This window comes from Nuphar pumila, chromosome 15 (genome assembly GCF_984573655.1).
Source record: "Nuphar pumila chromosome 15, dmNupPumi1.hap1.1, whole genome shotgun sequence".
In the NCBI taxonomy this organism is placed as follows: domain Eukaryota; kingdom Viridiplantae; phylum Streptophyta; class Magnoliopsida; order Nymphaeales; family Nymphaeaceae; genus Nuphar; species Nuphar pumila.
In genome coordinates, this window is record NC_143263.1 from 1,494,008 (window position 1) to 1,511,492 (window position 17,485).

Genomic DNA, 17,485 nt, shown 5'->3' on the forward strand with positions numbered 1-17,485 from the left:
TGTTGGATCCTCCTTAAGAGACAGTATAACTAATATTACCATAAATTACCCAAAGTTTTAAACTGTAATTTCTCTTGATATTTGTGATTTGGTAAAAACATAACTATCACATTTTAAACACATTATTTATGTTTCTAAACGACTATTTATCATGATTTTTTTAAAATACTTTTTTGTATTTTTTCATAAAAATTTAGTTTTAACATTGTTTTAATTTATTCATTATTGCCGATATTTTGCCAAAAAATATGGAATTTTTAACAAAAATCCTAATTTTCGCTAGTTTTTGGCTGGCGATATTTTGCCGTTTTAAACTTTTGGTCACTTTGGAGTTTGGGCAGAGTTCATAGATATTTTGTGGGGATTGAATGACGCTCTAGGACCATCTGCACTGCCACTCACATTCTTCATATCTCATCAGCTAAGGAAACCATCCCAAACATGATGCTGTGTCCGCTCTCCTGACCAACAAAAGAGTGATTCTTATCATTATCATATGAGGGAGTGAATGGGGAGTCTCAGGTTTGGCCATCTGAACGTTGGCTCTGTCGAACTAGGGAGCAGAAGGCCTCTAAATCCAAGAATCCCATCGTTTCATGCCGAACCAACTTCGAGGAAATGGCTCAGATTTGCATATGCCAGGAACTCCGATCCCGGTATGCATTCGCTACATTCCTCGCTTCTCTCTCCCTGTTTTTGAGTGCCCATATTTCCGTTGTATGTTATGGTTGAGGCCCACCAATTGTCTTTGATATTATTTCAATTTTTTGGCACGAAAGCTTTGTTGGTATTGCTGAAAATTTGGTGGGGATAGATTTGATCTGGAGATGGTGCAAATTCATGGATAATTCTTCCACAATTTCTGCTTTCTCTAGATGGGTTTAGTTTTTTTTTCTTTATGAGTTGCGTGATGAAACCCATCTGTCACTATGTGTTTTGTGAAGTTTCAATAGTGATGCTGCTGTAAATGTCACTAACCAATAATGCGGTTTGCTGATTTATGAGAACCAAGAAAAAAGAAAAAGAAGATGCTCAAGTGACAAGAAAAATGCCTTCGACGATTTCTGATAGAAAAATCAGGAAATGAATGAGTGGTTAATAGGTCTGATGTATAATTCTGGTAATGTGGAACCGATCTCTTGAACTAGCCGGGTTTGCCTCTAAATATATTTGGGAATTGCTACTTATACACTAGCCTTTTTTGCTGATGTTAGTCCGAGGTGGCGGAGGATTGGCCTTCACAAGGAAATGATAAATTTCATGCTGAAAACAGGCCCGGAGAGTATATATGAAATTCTCATTGTAAAGATAGCTCTGTTTGCAGATACCATCATCTTTTAATCAAGACAATGTAGTCAAAACGAAATGTACTTAGTTAGAATGGGCAAGGTTGTTTCACATTCCTCTGTCATGTGCTTGACCATCTCTCAGTTAAGCACAAATGCCAAATAAGTAACAAAAATGTTCCACTAATTTTTTGGTGTATTTGACAGTTGCATTTTCTAGATGCCGGATGCCTTTTTCATGCATTTACATGATTCAGTTGTATATTTCCAACTATATTTTTGCAAACTTCTATAAAAAAAACTTTGTAACCATCAATTTTACTAGTCGCATCGGTACCTAACCAGTTAGGTTATAGAATTGATTTTTAACCAACAGTAGATCCCATCTGAAAAAATACAAAGATTAAGCAGCTAAATGTACACATTTCCGAAAGCATTTTGTGTTTTGAATGTAGAATCCTGTGTCTACTAGTATTCTGTTTGAAATGTAAGTTCGGCTTTGCATATTCATCTTCTGATTTTGGTCTAAATGATTAAGCGATTTACACTGCCAGGCGGTGACCTTGTGTCAGAAGAAATTTTGGAATTGTTTTTAAGGGAGAGAAAATTGAATGGAGACTTCATATCAAAAGTTTCTGATATACTCTGGGGCAGGGATGTGCTGAGACCAGATGAATCAGAAGCTAGCGTAACAGCTGAGAACAGTCAACAATTTCAAGAGGTTAGCAGAGTTAGTATAAGAAGTTCAATAGTTGATATCTGCAAGTAGTGGAACTGTTTTCTATTCAAAAGAACAATCTTCGAATATCTTGTTTATTCTTTCTTCATTTTGTAAAAGTCAGTTTAATGCGAATAGAACTATGGCTTACATATTTTCTTGGACAAGGTCTAGTGGTATTAATTATAAATTTCTCTGATTTGGTTGTTTTCTTACATTCCTTAGTCCTATTTGTTGCAAATATTCTTGAGCTTGCTTGTTTATGTTATAACTTGTGATTTCTCAGGCCAGCAATGATGAAAATGTTGGTGGATTTCTCAAGCTCACAAAAACTCAAGAGTGGGTTGCAGGTGACATGATTGCACCTTTCAACAAGAAAGCAGTTGTTAAGGTTTGATTTAAATTGTTATGTTTGCAACTAATTAAATGATATGTTTCTTATTATTATATTTTCTTCATTATAAGATACTAACTTTGGCCAAACAACCAAAATGGCTTCACACAGAACAAACTTTTTCTGTATTGAGTTAATTCACTTTGTTTGATTGGATTTGGGGAATTCTTGAAATATACAATTAAACATGTATATGGTAGAGTGTGAAAGGCAGCTTGTTCTTAGACAAATGGGCTGATAGCCGGCAATAGCTGGTCCTTAGACAAAAATCATGTAGCAGAACTATGATCACAATAATAAAAAAATGAAAAAAAGATGGAAACAACTCTGTTTGTTCCTTTTCGGGAATATATTTTAATTTGCCTGTAATATTTAGAAAAATCATGTTTTACCAATGGCAGTAAACTTGTGGACTAAAACTCCTATTTTGATGATGACAGGAACGGCAGAATGACAGTGAAAGAAGAAAGAGACTTGGCCTGCTGAAATATGATGCTGTATGTAACTTGCCCTTGCACTAGCAAGCTCCTTAGCCACAAATGCACCAACAAGCTTTTTAGCCACAAATCGAAAATGCATCTTATACTAAACATATTCACTAACCTGTTGAGTTCATGTTCTCTTGTATCTAAAGTAACAAGTGTGGGTGTGCATGTGTGTTGGCTGGAGAAGAAGCTGATTTTCTTATGCTTAGCACTTGTCTGTATGATAGACTGGGAAAAAAAATAGGAACTGATGCTTGTGCTGACTCTTATGACCAGCTGAAGCGGGAATTAATGCTTTTAACTGTTGTTATAGGAGCTGCTTGCAGTGGATATTGTTTGTTAACCTTGTCTTTCCAGGTATCATTCCTTTGTAAGAATGTGGATTAGCATCTTTCTTTTTTTTTTGCACAACCATGATAGATATAATCATGAATTGTTATCATTATATTTTATATCGCTGAGTGGATATGCTTGGATAACACATTATGAATGTCTTAATTACTTGTGCACTAATGAACTTCCAATTGGTGCAAACAGGCTGCTATCAGTTATGCATCAGGAATTCTCTTCAGGTTGGTTAATCATTTTATGGAAACTTCTAAAACATCTTGAAGAGGAAAATTCTTCTGCTTCTTTCAAGGAATCACAGAGATATTTTATTGTCACAATAGTTCAAAGTTCAAACCTTACAGCATGAATAATGTTAATAGGCATCCTATTGTTCTGATGAAGAGAACATATCGTTGTCTCTTTGTGCATGCCAAGAAAAATAAACAAATATTGGTATCATTATGATTGTCATTTGGAAAGCACACTAATTTTTTTATTGACTTTTGACCAACATTATACTTATTAGTATGTGTGGAAAATTCTTCATTAATTTATTTTGAGGATCTTTGAGCTGGATTTAGCTCCCCAATCTTATTCTGGTTCTGTTGTGCAAATAAATGGCTGCAGTCAATCTTCAAGAATGAGTAGTCTAGACATCTAATCCTTTTCATGACCAAGTATTTCTTAGTCAACTAATAAGACTTGGTTTGGTTAGACGTCGCCTGTTATTAATGTGGAATTTCCATGGGTTGCAGCTGCTTGTATCTTCAGCTCCTCTATAATCATGCGGATAACATCTCAAGGGAAACTGTGCCCCAGATTTTTATGCAAAAGAAATTCAAGAAGTGAGTATTGTGGCATTGATCTAGACTTCTAGTTTGTTTGTTTTCCTAGCGAACTTTCTATGATTTCCCTATTGAAAAGGTGAAAAAAAAACGTTTCCATGAATTTACAATTTTGAATCTTGAAAATTCAACCTTCTTAATAACAAGGTTATGTGGACCAGGATTGGAATTCGAAGTGATGATCTGAAGGATTCCTTTCAAAGAGTGTTGAATGGAAGCACCTTGGCCTTGTCATCTCCTAGGCTTGTGATTCCTGTGGCCATTTATGGACTCTGGGGCATATTGCACCATTTTTTCAATGATTCCTTTGATTTTCAGGTAAAAATTTACTGAATTTCTTGCTAGCCCTCTTTAGCCAAAAAAATAAAAGAAAAATAAAGGAAAAAAAAGCTAACATAATTTGTGAGCAGACACTTTCTGAAGCATCGTCATTTTATGTTTCTTCTGCAAAGTCTGAAATGGTTGTTAGGATGCTCATTTATTTCTTTAATGTATATAACCAAACAACTCAGAAACAGTTGATTGTTTAGACTTTTAATTACAGTTATCACTTGTTAACTGCTTGTTCAACATCATTGAGTTTTCACCTCTATTATGTTAAGTGATTGCTGATCCTGCAACTTGTCTAAGTGGTTGGGCTTTTGAGGGATTGTAGCAATCCTACTTTTTCTGATCATATTTCCTGGATGTGAAATTTATGCTCCCATAATTTTAAACTAGTACTTGTGAATGTTTGTAAGAGTTATATATGCTATACCCCCTTATATAAACAAGCTATTGATGCTAATTTCAAGGGGTTGTTTAGGGTTTGATCATCATGTCTGCATCAACTGCATATCGTTTTGTTTTCTAACTATTCAAAATTATGTTCGCAATTAAGGTACCATTTTTTTTCACAGCTGGCCCCAGCAATGGTTGGAATGTTTGCATACAAAGCTGCTGCTCTGGTTCAAGTTTACAGAGACAATGAGGACTTAAAATTCATTTTTCTGGAGAACGAAGATGATCCAAATCCTTGAAACAAGGCTATCTGCTTCAGTTGAGAATTTGAGTAGTGGTTTGGGCAACTTACCAAAATACAAACATTTACTGTGGCATATCATCTTATATTTACTGCGTTCCAAAAATGTGATGCAACTATTTAGCCCATACATGATTATGTTTTTTACTGTATCCAAGCCAAGAATTTCCAACAACAGTTTCTTTTTTTTTCCAATAACAAATTTCCAACAAGAGTTAACATATAAATAAACATTTCAAGAAAAAGGAAAAAGATTTATTTGCCGAAATTCTTTCCTCCATGGCCCTTCCCTGCTGGTTCTGTCAAAGACAGACCCAAGAGTGGAAGTTCACCAGCTATGTATTCTTAAGTAGATCAGACCATACAGATGGGTTTGGGTGGTTCACTAAGTACAAGTCATATTTTTCATCCAACAATTTGGATGTGAAAAGTTTCTTTTAATTGTTGCATTTTGGTGCAATTTGAATCATTCATTTTTGTTCTTCCTAAAAATATAGCTTAATATCTAAATTCATTTGTTCAATCAAGTATTCTAAAATAATTGAACCATGATAAATCCATTTGCAGTCAGATTTACTAAAAAATGCATGAGTAATGAGACTACTCATTGATACCAAACATATGATATGCACATACACACAAAAGTCTCTCTCTCTCTCTCTCTCTCTCTCTCTCTCTCTCTCTCTTGTTTGTGTGTGCTTATTTTAAAAGTTTCACTACTTTTGAAGGTGTTTTTGTCATTTCAGTTAATTGAATGTTGTTAATGTTAATATAAAGGGTTTAAAGTTAGATTTACACACACATACCCGCACACGAGTAAATCATCCATTAAGACTCACTTTTGCTAAGCCCTGCAAAAAATTTATTGTTGCGTGTCAAGCAGTTGAACAAGAATTATGGAGCCAGTGATGGATATTGACTTCCAAGGTTGTCTCATGGAGAATGTGGCAAATAAGAAATCAAATGATGTTCGAAAATGTTCACATCACTGCCAAACAGACTGTGGATATATGCATTAATTGGGTCAGGGAATATGTTCTCCATGCTGTTGGCGGATTTGTTCACCCTATCATAAATAAATGGCAAAATGTGAATTTTGGATTGAGGTTTTACAATTGTTGAACTATTCTTATAGTTTAATTTAATGAGCAAATATTTGGTCCTAATGAAGGTATAGGACTATTGACTAGAAATCACCTTCTTTTCATATTTTTGGGATTTTCTTTTTTAATATTGGACCTATTGATGCGATCTACAAGGTTTGTTTAAATATGAATTTAGAAACATGTGTGATTATGACATGTAAAAAAGTTTTTGAATGACTTTAAAAATCAAGGGTTCACAATTTACCAAAATTTCATGACTAAAAGTATCATATTTTTACATTGCAAAAACATGATACAAGATTTGTTCATTAGCAAAAAAACCATATTCAACATCTATGTGGTTGGTTTTAATTGATGCAGCTTGGACCTATGATTTTCAGCTGTGCTTTCATTAGTACCAAATGCAAACACTAATTTAAGTATGGGTTAATATTCCCTTCTCAAAAAAAAAAAAAGGCATGGGTTAATATTCACTGAACTATTGAGCTTCATAGGTTCAAGTGTTATCAACTAAATCTGACCACATAGATGTGTTTCAGCATGGTTTGTCTGCTAGGGATATTTCAATCTAATTAAAGATGTGATTTTTTCAATCGTGAAATTTTAGTGCATTGTGTGCCGTTGATTTTTTAAGCCTTTCAAAAACTTGCATTCATGCTACGATGAGATTATTCAAAACCCATTTTCTACTAAATAAACCTTGTAGATCATATTCATGAGGTCAAATCTATGGGTGGGCATTGGGCCGGGCCAGCCCGCCACAAGCCGGGCCAGCCCACCACAAGCCGGGCTTGGGTCTATAAATTAAGCCCAAGCTCAGCCCTAACCAGGCTTTTGGTCCAGCCCGGCTTGATTAGGCCTATGGAGCTAACGGGGGGGGGCCGTGGGCCAGGGTTTTCCCAAGGCTCAATGCCCACCCCTAATCAAATCTACAAAAAAAACCATGAAAATAAGGTGATTTATACTGGATAGTTTTGTTCCTTCAATAGCACAAAATATTAACCCTTTAATTTAGTGACCTCTGAGTTACGAGATGGCCACATCAGTCCTTTTACATGTGATTTTGGGGTGTAAAAAAGAGATTGCAAGTTAATATGATTGCAACCATAATCTTAAAACTGGACCCTGACCCGAACCCACCTGGATCAAACCCGACTATACCAAATATGCAACATTATCCCAACTCAATATTCCTCTCGAAGGGTACACTCCATAATAGTCATGTACCCTTAAAATATTGGTGTTTCTGGCATTGAAACCAGTATGCCTCGAGCCCGGTAGAGGCCAACTAGAATCCTTGGTTCGATAACTAGGAACTAGTGAACTTCATAGGTCAAGGTCCAACTATACGAATCTGGACTTCGTATATGGACCACATTTGGCAAGACCTCCCTGGGGCCTTCACCAAGTTTGAGCTTCATGAATTCAGGCCGGTCTCAATTTGAGACTCCACTGGATCCAATATTCTTAGAAATTATCGTTTCTGTTGGTTCAGCTCACTGTTAGAACTTAAGAAACCTGGTGGGCAAGGAGGTCGTGATAAAGGGTTTTGGCTTGGACTAGCTAAAAAAAGGAACTTTAAGAAACCCTCTTTCTGATAGACTAACCAGAGGACTTAGCCGCGAGCCCAAGACCAGTTTGACCGACCGGAATACCATGGTAACAAAATCAGTATGGCACAATAGTAATAGGGCTGACTTGGCCAAGACTAGGACCTGACCAATTAGGTCCGGACCCCATTTGACCTATACTTAAAGTTCACTTATTTCTGCACATCAAGAAGCCTTGTGTCTTCTTGTGCTTTAACTGAACTCAAGCAAACTCCGAGTCCGATCCATCCAACTTTTATATGGGAACCATACAAAATAGTGGTTAGGTCTCTCAATGAGTCGGGTTTGCAGTGGGTATTCAACCCGACCTAACCTCGAATTCCCGGATATAGGCTTATAAAGTGCTAACCCGAATAATATTTGGGTTGACCTGAACATTGACCCAGTATGTGGGCCCGTTTTGGGACATGATTTTTTCTGAGTACTTAATCCGAGTCAGTTCTTTTTGCTGGGTACCCAAGCTGACCCGAGTGTTTTATATGTATTTTAAGTAAAAAGTAAACTTCTAAAATTAAAGAATCCAGGTTTGGGATTTCATTTTTGTGACCCCAATAAAATTCGAACCCGAACCTGACGCTTTGTTATTTGAGGGGGTTCGGTACCCGACCTGTTGACAGACCTAATAGTAGTGATGCAAATCGGTTGGAGTTTGGGCCCGGCACACACATTGTTGGATACAGATCGTAGATATCCAAGAGCATTTGGTTCTCTTCTGGATCCATCTATAGAAACAACAAAACATATATTATCTCAACCCATTTCACATAGAAGCCAACGGAGTTGATCCGTTCTCGCAGAATGGACCACGGCAGATTTCCAGATCGTATCCGAATCGCTGTTTCCATTTTGAGAACGGAATGGAACCCGTAACCGGTATTTTTCGGATGTAACATCGGGTCGAGCAAGATCCGACCCATACACGATCAAGGGACCCTTCAGTAATTTCGAATAAATTCTGACCACCGTATAGTACTAAAAGGGAAAGAGCCAGGTTTTTTTTTGGGATATTTGATATTTCCCTTCGTTTGCTAAACCCCAGGGCTCCTTATATGAAGCTAAATTACGTGTGGGTTAGGGTTTTCTTGGCGCCAGTCGGATATCCTTCGCTAGGGTTTCGTTTTCGAGCGTTTGTTCCGGAGGAGCGGCAGCGATGGCGTCCACCAAGAAGACGGTGAGTCTCTCTCCCTCCCTCTCGCCTTCTCCTTCCCCTTCTTTCCGATCTAATTCCGAGCGTTTCCGATTCCTCTTCTTCAGAAGAAGACCCACGAGAGCATCAACAATCGTCTCGCTCTCGTGATGAAGAGCGGGAAGTACACCCTCGGCTACAAGACCGTCCTCAGATCCCTCAGGGGATCTAAAGGTACCCGTCGATCGTGTCTGTTCTGCTGAGAATCGTGATTTATTTCGTGTTTCTGGGGCGAAGTCTCCGCGATTATCTCGTTTTCATTATTTCTTTTTTGGCGAACAATGAATTGGCCTGGACTGATAAAAATCTCAATCTCTGTCGTAGAATAGTTTGATCAGATCTGGTTTATGTGAGGATGAAGCTCTATGTTCGTTACGTCTTTTTGGGTCCTGATTTGGTTTCCAATTATCCCTTGTGTTTTATCATTATCGTGTTTGAATGTGCAAATACGATGGCTTTAGAAACTATTTTCCGGAGAAGTAGGATGAGGTTCGATATTGTGTTGTGACGGGATGCGATATCCGTAGTTATACCATTTGGTTTGGATAGGTGGACATATCCAGTCAGTCCATAGCTGTTTATATATTTTCAGTGTGTATCTGATGTTGACATAATTAGCATGTAAATTATGTTTGTGTTCTTGTTCAGATAAGGAGTCTGTCTAGTCTAACCCTAGATGGTTTATCCAAAAAAAGAAGTATTATGTTGCCTTGGACCAAACTTATAGGATGATTTTGTGTTGTTGATGGCAGCAAAGTTGATCATCATTTCGAACAACTGCCCGCCTCTCAGGAAGTCTGAAATCGAGTACTATGCCATGCTTTCGAAAGTTGGGGTTCACCATTTCAATGGGAGTAAGTTTATCAACATGTCCCAATTTACGTTGGTTATTTTTTTATGGAGTTGTTTATCGCTGTTTACTAGATATTTGGTTTTAATTGTTGCTCAATGTGTTCTCTATTACGAAAAGGATTCTTTCACTGGTGCTTCTACTATCTATTTTTCTTTGCTTTTTGCGTCTTGTTTTCGAGTCTGTAAGGTGCCTGATTTTGTCGGGTTCTGTTCAATTTGTAGTTATTTTGCAATCTTGTGCTTTGAAGTTGCATTTGCACATATGAGTGATCTTGCATGTCTCCCACGTAAGTAGCTCTTAGTTCCTGAAAGTGGTAAACTGGAAGGGATTGTTTGATTTGTAATGTGGAATGGAACCTCTATAATCTGGCATTGTTGCTGTTAGGTAGTTTTGACTTGTTAATATTGGATCGTCATGGTTAAGCTAACATCTGTTTTTACTGCACTGACTATTTGTTATGTTCTGAAAAGTTCTGTCTTAGAGTCAATCTGTAGACCTGGTGGTTTTATCTTTATGTGTATGGTCCTGTGCTTCTTAATGTTGGGCATGAATAAGAAGTTGATAACAGATGGTCTCCCTTGTGGTCAAAACAAGACTTTGTTGATTCTTTTGTGTTTGTGGACCCTTTTCAGAATCCTGAATGCTTCCAAAGTTGTTAGAGAGATTAATTTTATTGTATTAGGCCCTGATGCTTCTGTAGAACAGATGATTTTACGAGAATACAGGTTGTGGTATTTTTAGTTCTTTACATGTTTAGCTTGGTTCAGATCTGTCCATGTAAGTTTGGTTTAGGATTACATAATTTTAAAGTTGACCAGACTTAACTGGTATATTATCAGGCAGTATAGCTTGGTTTAATCTTTGGATGCTATTGAAAAATTGATGGTTTCCAAGATAGTGGAGGAAGCTGGTGAAGGAAGCATGCTGAATAAGAATATTGTTTTCCTATTATAGAGCTTTGTTCAAGAAGACCGCCTCTGAAAAGCTTAGGGACCTCATGGTTCCCCCTGTGTATGAACATGTAAGATATTGTAAACATAGTCAGAGAGCATATCCTTCTTGTGTTGATAATTAAATAGAAAGATGGGAGTGGGCGAGGGGGAGGATGCCTTATTAGCATTCATGGACTCCCACAATTTAATGGCTTACTGTTGCTTTTGATGGTGTTTGTTATTCATGCTTCGTGATCTCATTCCTTTATGATTAATGTGTAATGACTGATGGTTGATCTAGAACTCCTGTTTATTAAGAGAAAGATAAACCATACATTCTCAGCTATGGTATCATAGTGTATTTGAATCTGTTATTTGGCTGTGAATGAGAAAGAGGCTTACTTCATTTTGTAAGAAAAGAAGTAAATGAAATGCAAGTAGCAAGTGTGTTATCATTGATCCATGGATCATGTTGTAACATCAAATAGTAGTACTGGTTATCACACTGTCAGAATGAGATTGCATAGAATGTGAAATTGGAAAGGGTATGAGATGTCTTAGATGTGATGGCCAATGGTAAGTTCTTTCCAGTGAAGCACACCTCATACTGCTTTCGTCAAGTTTTACCACAAAAGAAAACAGAATGTTTATGGATCATAAAATGTGGAAATCCTCTTTCCGTGTCACTCTAAGAACTCTTTCATGTACATATGAGTGTCACATGCCCCACAACTTACCAAATATGAACTTTAGAACATGATTTTATCCATAGGAAACTCTTAACATTGTATTGACTGCATCAAATGCATATGTTCTATTTAGTTTCCTTCATTAAAGAATTGACTCTCCTGTTCGTAGTATTCTTTTTGAAACATTGTTTAAATAACCTGTGTGTGAACTTGTGCATGCACGTGCATTCACAACTAGTTGCTAATTTATGTCATTAACCGTCACTCTAGTGCCCCAATTGTTTCCTTTGATCTCTGTAGACGATGAAAATCCCATGTTTGACTCTTTTTTTAAATCTTTTCAGATAATGTGGATTTGGGTACAGCATGTGGTAAATACTACCGAGTGTGCTGTCTCAGCATCACAGATCCAGGTGGATACCGTTTCATAATGTTTTTCCCATTCTGCTGTAGGTGTAAGGTAGTGGTCCTCACTTCTGTGCCATCTCTGTTTCAGGTGACTCTGATATCATCAAAAGCATTCCTAGTGAGCAATGAGTGAGCAAACAGCAAAGTGACTGATATTTTTGTTTGGTAGTTCTGTAGCTTGTTTTAAGCAATTAGATTTTGTTGTGTTGAGATTGGACATACGAGTGGTTTATGGAAGGGAATGAAAACGTTGTAACAAGAACCATTTGTTTCTCCTCTATATGTATTAGATTCTTTTATCTTGTTTTCACTCCGCCAGCTTATGCATTTTGGTATCATACCACATTTGGGAAAAATGATCTGTTTCTATCCTTTAGGTTCAGATTGTCGATGCTTGTGTAATTCAGAGCTGTGTTAGTTTGGTGCTGGTGAATTTGCAACTGACTGGCCGTATGCCTGCTAGGCTCTGGAGTTGACTCAGATGAGCGTTTGCCAAACAACTATTGGCAATACGGTGGCAGCTGTTCAATAAAAAGACGGCAAGACCTCTCCCTTAATAGCTTTCGTCCGAGATCTGGGGATCATGTTTCTGAAAGAATGGTGCATATCTGATGAACTTAAACCGATTGAATTGCAGGGCAAAAGATTGCTATGCTTATTAAGTTGTTCCCAAAAACCGATTGAAATCATGTCTTGTTGATTGACTCGTCTTGTTCATTTCCAGGGTCTGCTTGGGGATCCCTTCTGAAAGTTCAGTGAGATTAAACGTAAACTCCTGGATCATATCATCAAATCCCCATTGATATCCTCGGTCCTTATGGATCACGACGTTGATTCTTCAAGCAAGAAGCGAGTAGAATTAAGCAAAGTTACTCTTTAAAACGTTACTCTCTCCATACAGAGGGTCCTACGAGATCGGATGGTGTATAACCAGGTTTCTGGTAATGCTATTATTTGACATGTTAATGCGCGCAGCCGCAGAACATCAAACAAGCGACGGTCAAGAAGAATATCTATTAATCATCCAGTAGAAATTCAATGCAAAACATTAGGTAGCTCATTACAGGGAATCGGATGTAAATGGTCTGATAATTTGTACGATAGCAAGATCAGAACATAGAAAAGGATGAGTCCGGATCGGGTGCAATATGATTGCACAAATTTTGTGCATTAAGCACCCGATCGCCCTCCATCAGGCCTTTCCCCAAGATGAAGGCTGATCAGGTGCTTAATGCACAAATATTTGTGCAATCATATTGCACCTGATCTTTTCACGAAAAGGATGGTTGTTATCATCAATCCTTTCTCCACATATGCGTATTTACACGCGAATTGTAGAAATTTGCAAGCTATCCTTGAATTACTTGCCCGTTGATGACAATTCTTGGTATGTGGGCAATCTTGTGCCAATCCTTCCCGGCCACCTTAAAGCACCTCTCTTTCAACCCAGGGCAACTTGTTATCTGTAATGACTGAAGCATTCTCAGGCTTCCTACGCAGTTTGGAAGGGATGCCAAGTCTGGGCAATCCATAATCGACAGATCAACCAATCGTGTGAGGTTTATCAACATGTCTTCATTTAAGGACCTCAACATATAACACCGTTCCACCACCAATTCTTTGATAGTTTCAAATCTTGCAAGCCCACTTGGGAGTGATATCAGGTCTTCAATGCCACCTATACTTAAGTGAACTAAGTTGGGGAGGTCAGGTAAGGACTCCAACATCCCCAAGCATGAAGCTTCCAAACTCAATTTCCTCAATGATGGTAGGCATGAGAACGGGAAAAACTTCAAGTTTGGGACAGATGCAATCTTCAATTTGAGCAGCAGTGGCATTGCTTTCTCAGCTTCTAACCACTTCTCCAAGACAGGAAAATCTTCAATGATGAATTTCTGCAACTTTGGGAAAGCACTGTTGGACATATTTCCCCCATAGAACTCTTGGCCTATGTATCTCACTGCGTGCATGCTGCTCACTCTCAGATACTTGAGAGAGGGCAGCTGTCCAAATGTAGGCAAGTGACTACAATTGTGACACAGTGAAAGAGTCACAGACACAAGACGGGAGAGCGTCAAATCAAGCATCCATCTTGGAAATTCAATGCCCATGTACATCTCAATCTGCAGCTTTTCAATATTTCTGTGAGGCCGGAGGCCTTCGAACACTTTGTTCATCTTCACTGCATCTGTGACTTGAGGGCCTAAACATGCCAATTTCAGTGAGTGAAGTTGCTCCTTGTTTTGAAGTTGAGCCCTGGTTACATCATTCTCAGAGTTCACCATCTCCAGGTTTTCTATGCTTAGCTCCAAGAGGTGGTTAAGGTCCTTCAGCTCTCCAATTCCACATTCACCAGGCTTATTGCCCACTGTGAACCTGCTTAAAGTTTGAAGGCATCTTAGTCTTCCAATACCCGTAGGCAAGGATTTCAATGAGATTGTACCCTTGATTTGGAGATGCTTTAGGCAAGTCAGTTTGGTCACTCCCTGAGGTAGCTGCTCAAGTTGAGTGCACTTTGTAAGATTTAGGGTCTGCAAATTACAGAGAGAACCAATAGAGTTTGGTAAACTTTTGACACAAGTATCAGCAAGGATGAGATGTCTTAGATGCTTCAGTTCTCCAACTGAGTCAGGCAAACAAAGAATTCTGCATCTGCTCAGGTCTAGCACTCTCAAGCTTTTTGAGTAGCAGAATAAAGCTTTCAACCATGTTAAGCCACCATCTTCCAAATTTTTCAGTGCAAGGAATTTGAGTGTTCGTAGAGTATTGGCTTCAGAGGGTGGCGAGCATGGGAATGATGCTTCGGATTCAGTTGTGGAGTTCCAGTAAGCTATGAATGCATGGCGGGACTTGGTAAGGATCTCATTCAGGTCCTCTGTTTCTGCTGTTAATCCAGTGCCCTCCCCTCCTGCAACGAACCTTGCGAGATCGTGCACAAGGTCATGCATCATGATGTGTGTTTGCTCTTTGTATGTGCCTCTATCTGAATTTTGAAACAACGATCTGAGCACTAAGTCATCTAAGTAGTCAGTAGCTATTGCCAAGACCTCATTCATTTCCTTGGCTTGAATGAACCCTTCGGACGCCCATAAGTTTTTCAACTCAAGCTTAGAGATGTGGTAGTCCTTGGGAAACATGGAACAGTATGCAAAACATTTTTTCAGTGGTGGTGGTAGGTCATAGTAACTCAGCAAAAGAGCTGGCAGGATATCCTTCTCCATGTTCAGCAAATCCCATGTCTGATCTCTCAGCACAAGCTCCCACTGCTCTTTTGTCCTCTTGGTGCGCATCATGCCGCCTATAGTCTTGGCTGCAAGCGGCACGCCTTTGCACTTCTTTGCAATCTCCTTTCCAATCTCTTCCAACTTCCAACAATCTTCCTCCCTTCTCCCCATGAATGCTCTTCTACTGAACAATTCCCAGCAGCTCTCATCTGTTAAGCCCTCCAGCCGTCGCATGTGAGTTATGCCCATTGCCATTGAGACTCTCTCGCTGCGAGTAGTAACCAGAATCCTACTTCCACTGGATCCACTTCTAAGGGGATGTTTTAGCTTATCCCATTTTTCACTGTCTTCATTCCACACATCATCCAGTACGAGTAGAAATCTCTTGTCCTTCAAGATCTGTCTCAGATGTTGCTGCAAGGGATCAAGCTTGGACAAGTCACAAGATCTCCCCGATGCAGATTCAATCATGGCCCTTGTGAGGCTTACAACATTAAAATCCTCAGAGACACACACCCACAGCATCTTGTCAAAATAGTGAATCACTCTGTCATCATTGTAGACAAGTTGAGCAAGAGTTGTCTTTCCCAGACCTCCCATGGCTACAATGGAAGCTGCAGAGAGATTTTCATCACCATCTGCCAACAACCGCCCTACGATTTCTTCCTTCTCGGCATCCCTACCAAAAACTTCCTTCTCGTCGACGAAAGAACTAGTCTCTCGAACTTCCCTATCAAAATTCTTTTCACTAACATCTGTTAGTTGGTACCTGGCCTTCTCCTCAGCAATATCATCTAATCTTTCCATGATTTCCTTGATCCTATTCCCTAACATGTACTGATCCAAACAATTACTAGGAAATTTAGAAAGGGGTTGGACGATATCGCGTACCCGTTTTGATCCGCTTGAAGTGCCACAATCCTGCTCTCTTGAAAGGAAAAATTGGGTCCTGCAATCATCCAGTGTATCCTCAACATCAAAGGCCACATCCTTCAATTTTCTGAGCCAGTCTTTCACCGACTTGTTCCTTATCTGCTTCCTCTCTGCATCTTCAATGACCGCTTGAATTGCTGAGAAGGTGCTGGCCAACTTTCTTAGCTCTTTCTCAACTCCAAAAGCAGATCCAACTTTATCTTTGATGAACTGTCCTAAAGCAGATCCGCTTTGATCTTTGATGAACTGCCTCAGGTTTTCAGACACTAATGACACAACGTACTCTGTCATTGTTAACAGGGAATCAGAATTGGAGTACCACCTCTACCTCTAAAGAGCTAATGAGTTATTGGGCCAGGATTCATTTTGATCATCTGAGCTTCTGGCAGTTATAGGGAAGAAGACCATGGACTGGTTCAATGGTTGAATTAGAAAAAGAAAAAAATATATATGGGGACCATAGTTACAAATATCCGTCATTTTTTGAAAATCTCACAAATTTCATTGTGAGATTCTAAAAACCCGATATACTCCCCCCCAAAACTTGATATTTTCAAAAAATTGACTATTTTGAAAATATTGCATTTTTAATATGATATTATCGCATTATTAAGGTGATATTTATATTGTTATATCATCAGTGTTTTCTTACGTTTTTATATAATCTTAAAATTTAAATATATTAATATTTTTCAAGATTTTTCCCAAAAAACAAAAATTGTTAAGTTACTGAAAGAATTTTCTTTGATAACGAGATCTGTGACTAGAAAGAAAGCACATGCTATTGTCTGCAGTTCACCACAAATAATTTAGTAATCATATCTGCTTCATATACAAATGAAAGGGACAAAGTTACCCTTAAGACTAAATTCAATGGACAATATGGACCAGCTTGCCCAACATGATTGCCGACGGCAGATGCCCCAATTTTCAACTTCTGATGGCCAATGTACCTACCCCACAAACCAATGTTAACAGTATCGGTATCGGCCGATACCAATACTCAACCGAATCGTTCTGTATCAGCCCCAAAATAATAAAAAATGTATAACTTGTCAATCATAACGTGACACGTGTTAAAACCATTAAAATACATTTAAAATAATATTAAAATTTTTTTGATATTTTTTTACAATTATTAAAAATAGTCAATTCAGGCCTGCAGTGTATCGAAGGTCTGCCCATACTGATAACATTGCCACAAACAGTTCATTCAAAAGTAGGAGTTTCTTCTGCAAATGCAATAAGCTCTTTGTTACTTGTAACAGTTGATCGTGGCCTACGGTGCAGCACTGCATTCATCTTGAGATTGACGGCATCCAGAAGTGCTCTGATGGTGCACACTCTGACCCAATCCTGTTTCATACGAAGCAGGTTTATATGTTCCCCCCTCGAAGATGCTTGTTTGCTACACCGCGTGTTTGGGGGTCCAAATGAGCACCCCGTATATAAGCACATGGGGCTC

At 38.5% G+C, this 17,485-nt stretch overlaps 3 protein-coding genes across 5 annotated transcripts; 2 read left to right on the top strand and 1 right to left on the bottom strand.

Annotated features, from left to right (window-relative positions):
* The first annotated feature begins 408 nt into the window (after positions 1–408).
* Positions 409–5,185, top strand: LOC149814075 (uncharacterized). Its single transcript, XM_089988761.1, has 9 exons — positions 409–656; positions 1,841–2,007; positions 2,291–2,395; positions 2,839–2,895; positions 3,160–3,240; positions 3,421–3,455; positions 3,969–4,058; positions 4,220–4,376; positions 4,958–5,185. Exons 1-9 carry the CDS (start codon positions 509–511, stop codon positions 5,075–5,077), a joined length of 960 nt encoding a protein of 319 aa, XP_089844887.1. The 5' UTR covers positions 409–508; the 3' UTR covers positions 5,078–5,185.
* A 3,645-nt stretch (positions 5,186–8,830) lies between these two features.
* LOC149814076 (large ribosomal subunit protein eL30-like) lies at positions 8,831–12,676 on the top strand. Of its 3 annotated transcripts, XR_016427993.1 has the most exons (6): positions 8,831–8,966; positions 9,050–9,155; positions 9,734–9,835; positions 11,800–11,915; positions 12,241–12,463; positions 12,588–12,676. XR_016427993.1 is itself a non-coding variant. In XM_089989660.1 (5 exons), the coding sequence occupies exons 1-5, from the start codon at positions 8,946–8,948 to the stop codon at positions 12,337–12,339; spliced, it is 444 nt and encodes a 147-aa protein (XP_089845786.1). In that variant the 5' UTR covers positions 8,831–8,945; the 3' UTR covers positions 12,340–12,574. The 3 variants fall into 3 exon arrangements, 2 of the variants coding, with proteins under 2 accessions (XP_089845786.1, XP_089845787.1); XM_089989660.1 differs by lacking the exon at positions 12,588–12,676 and having other exon boundaries at positions 12,241–12,574; XM_089989661.1 differs by lacking the exons at positions 12,241–12,463; positions 12,588–12,676 and adding an exon at positions 11,952–12,206 and having other exon boundaries at positions 11,800–11,868.
* Positions 12,677–13,212: 536 nt separating this feature from the next.
* On the bottom strand, positions 13,213–16,311 carry LOC149814077 (disease resistance protein RGA2-like). The gene has a single exon (XM_089989875.1). It carries the CDS (start codon positions 16,309–16,311, stop codon positions 13,213–13,215), a length of 3,099 nt encoding a protein of 1,032 aa, XP_089846001.1.
* Between the last annotated feature and the right edge of the window lie 1,174 nt (positions 16,312–17,485).

Coding starts and splice junctions, on each gene's coding strand:
- LOC149814075 (XM_089988761.1), top strand. CDS start 509: ATGGGGAGTCTCAGGTTTGGCCATCTGAACGTTGGCTCTGTCGAACTA. Junction 657..1,840: donor TGCCAGGAACTCCGATCCCG/GTATGCATTCGC, acceptor TTACACTGCCAG/GCGGTGACCTTGTGTCAGAA. Junction 3,241..3,420: donor TGTTAACCTTGTCTTTCCAG/GTATCATTCCTT, acceptor TGGTGCAAACAG/GCTGCTATCAGTTATGCATC.
- LOC149814076 (XM_089989660.1), top strand. CDS start 8,946: ATGGCGTCCACCAAGAAGACG. Junction 8,967..9,049: donor TGGCGTCCACCAAGAAGACG/GTGAGTCTCTCT, acceptor CCTCTTCTTCAG/AAGAAGACCCACGAGAGCAT. Junction 11,916..12,240: donor CATTCTGCTGTAGGTGTAAG/GTAGTGGTCCTC, acceptor TCTATCCTTTAG/GTTCAGATTGTCGATGCTTG.
- LOC149814077 (XM_089989875.1), bottom strand. CDS start 16,311: ATGACAGAGTACGTTGTGTCATTAGTGTCTGAAAACCTGAGGCAGTTC.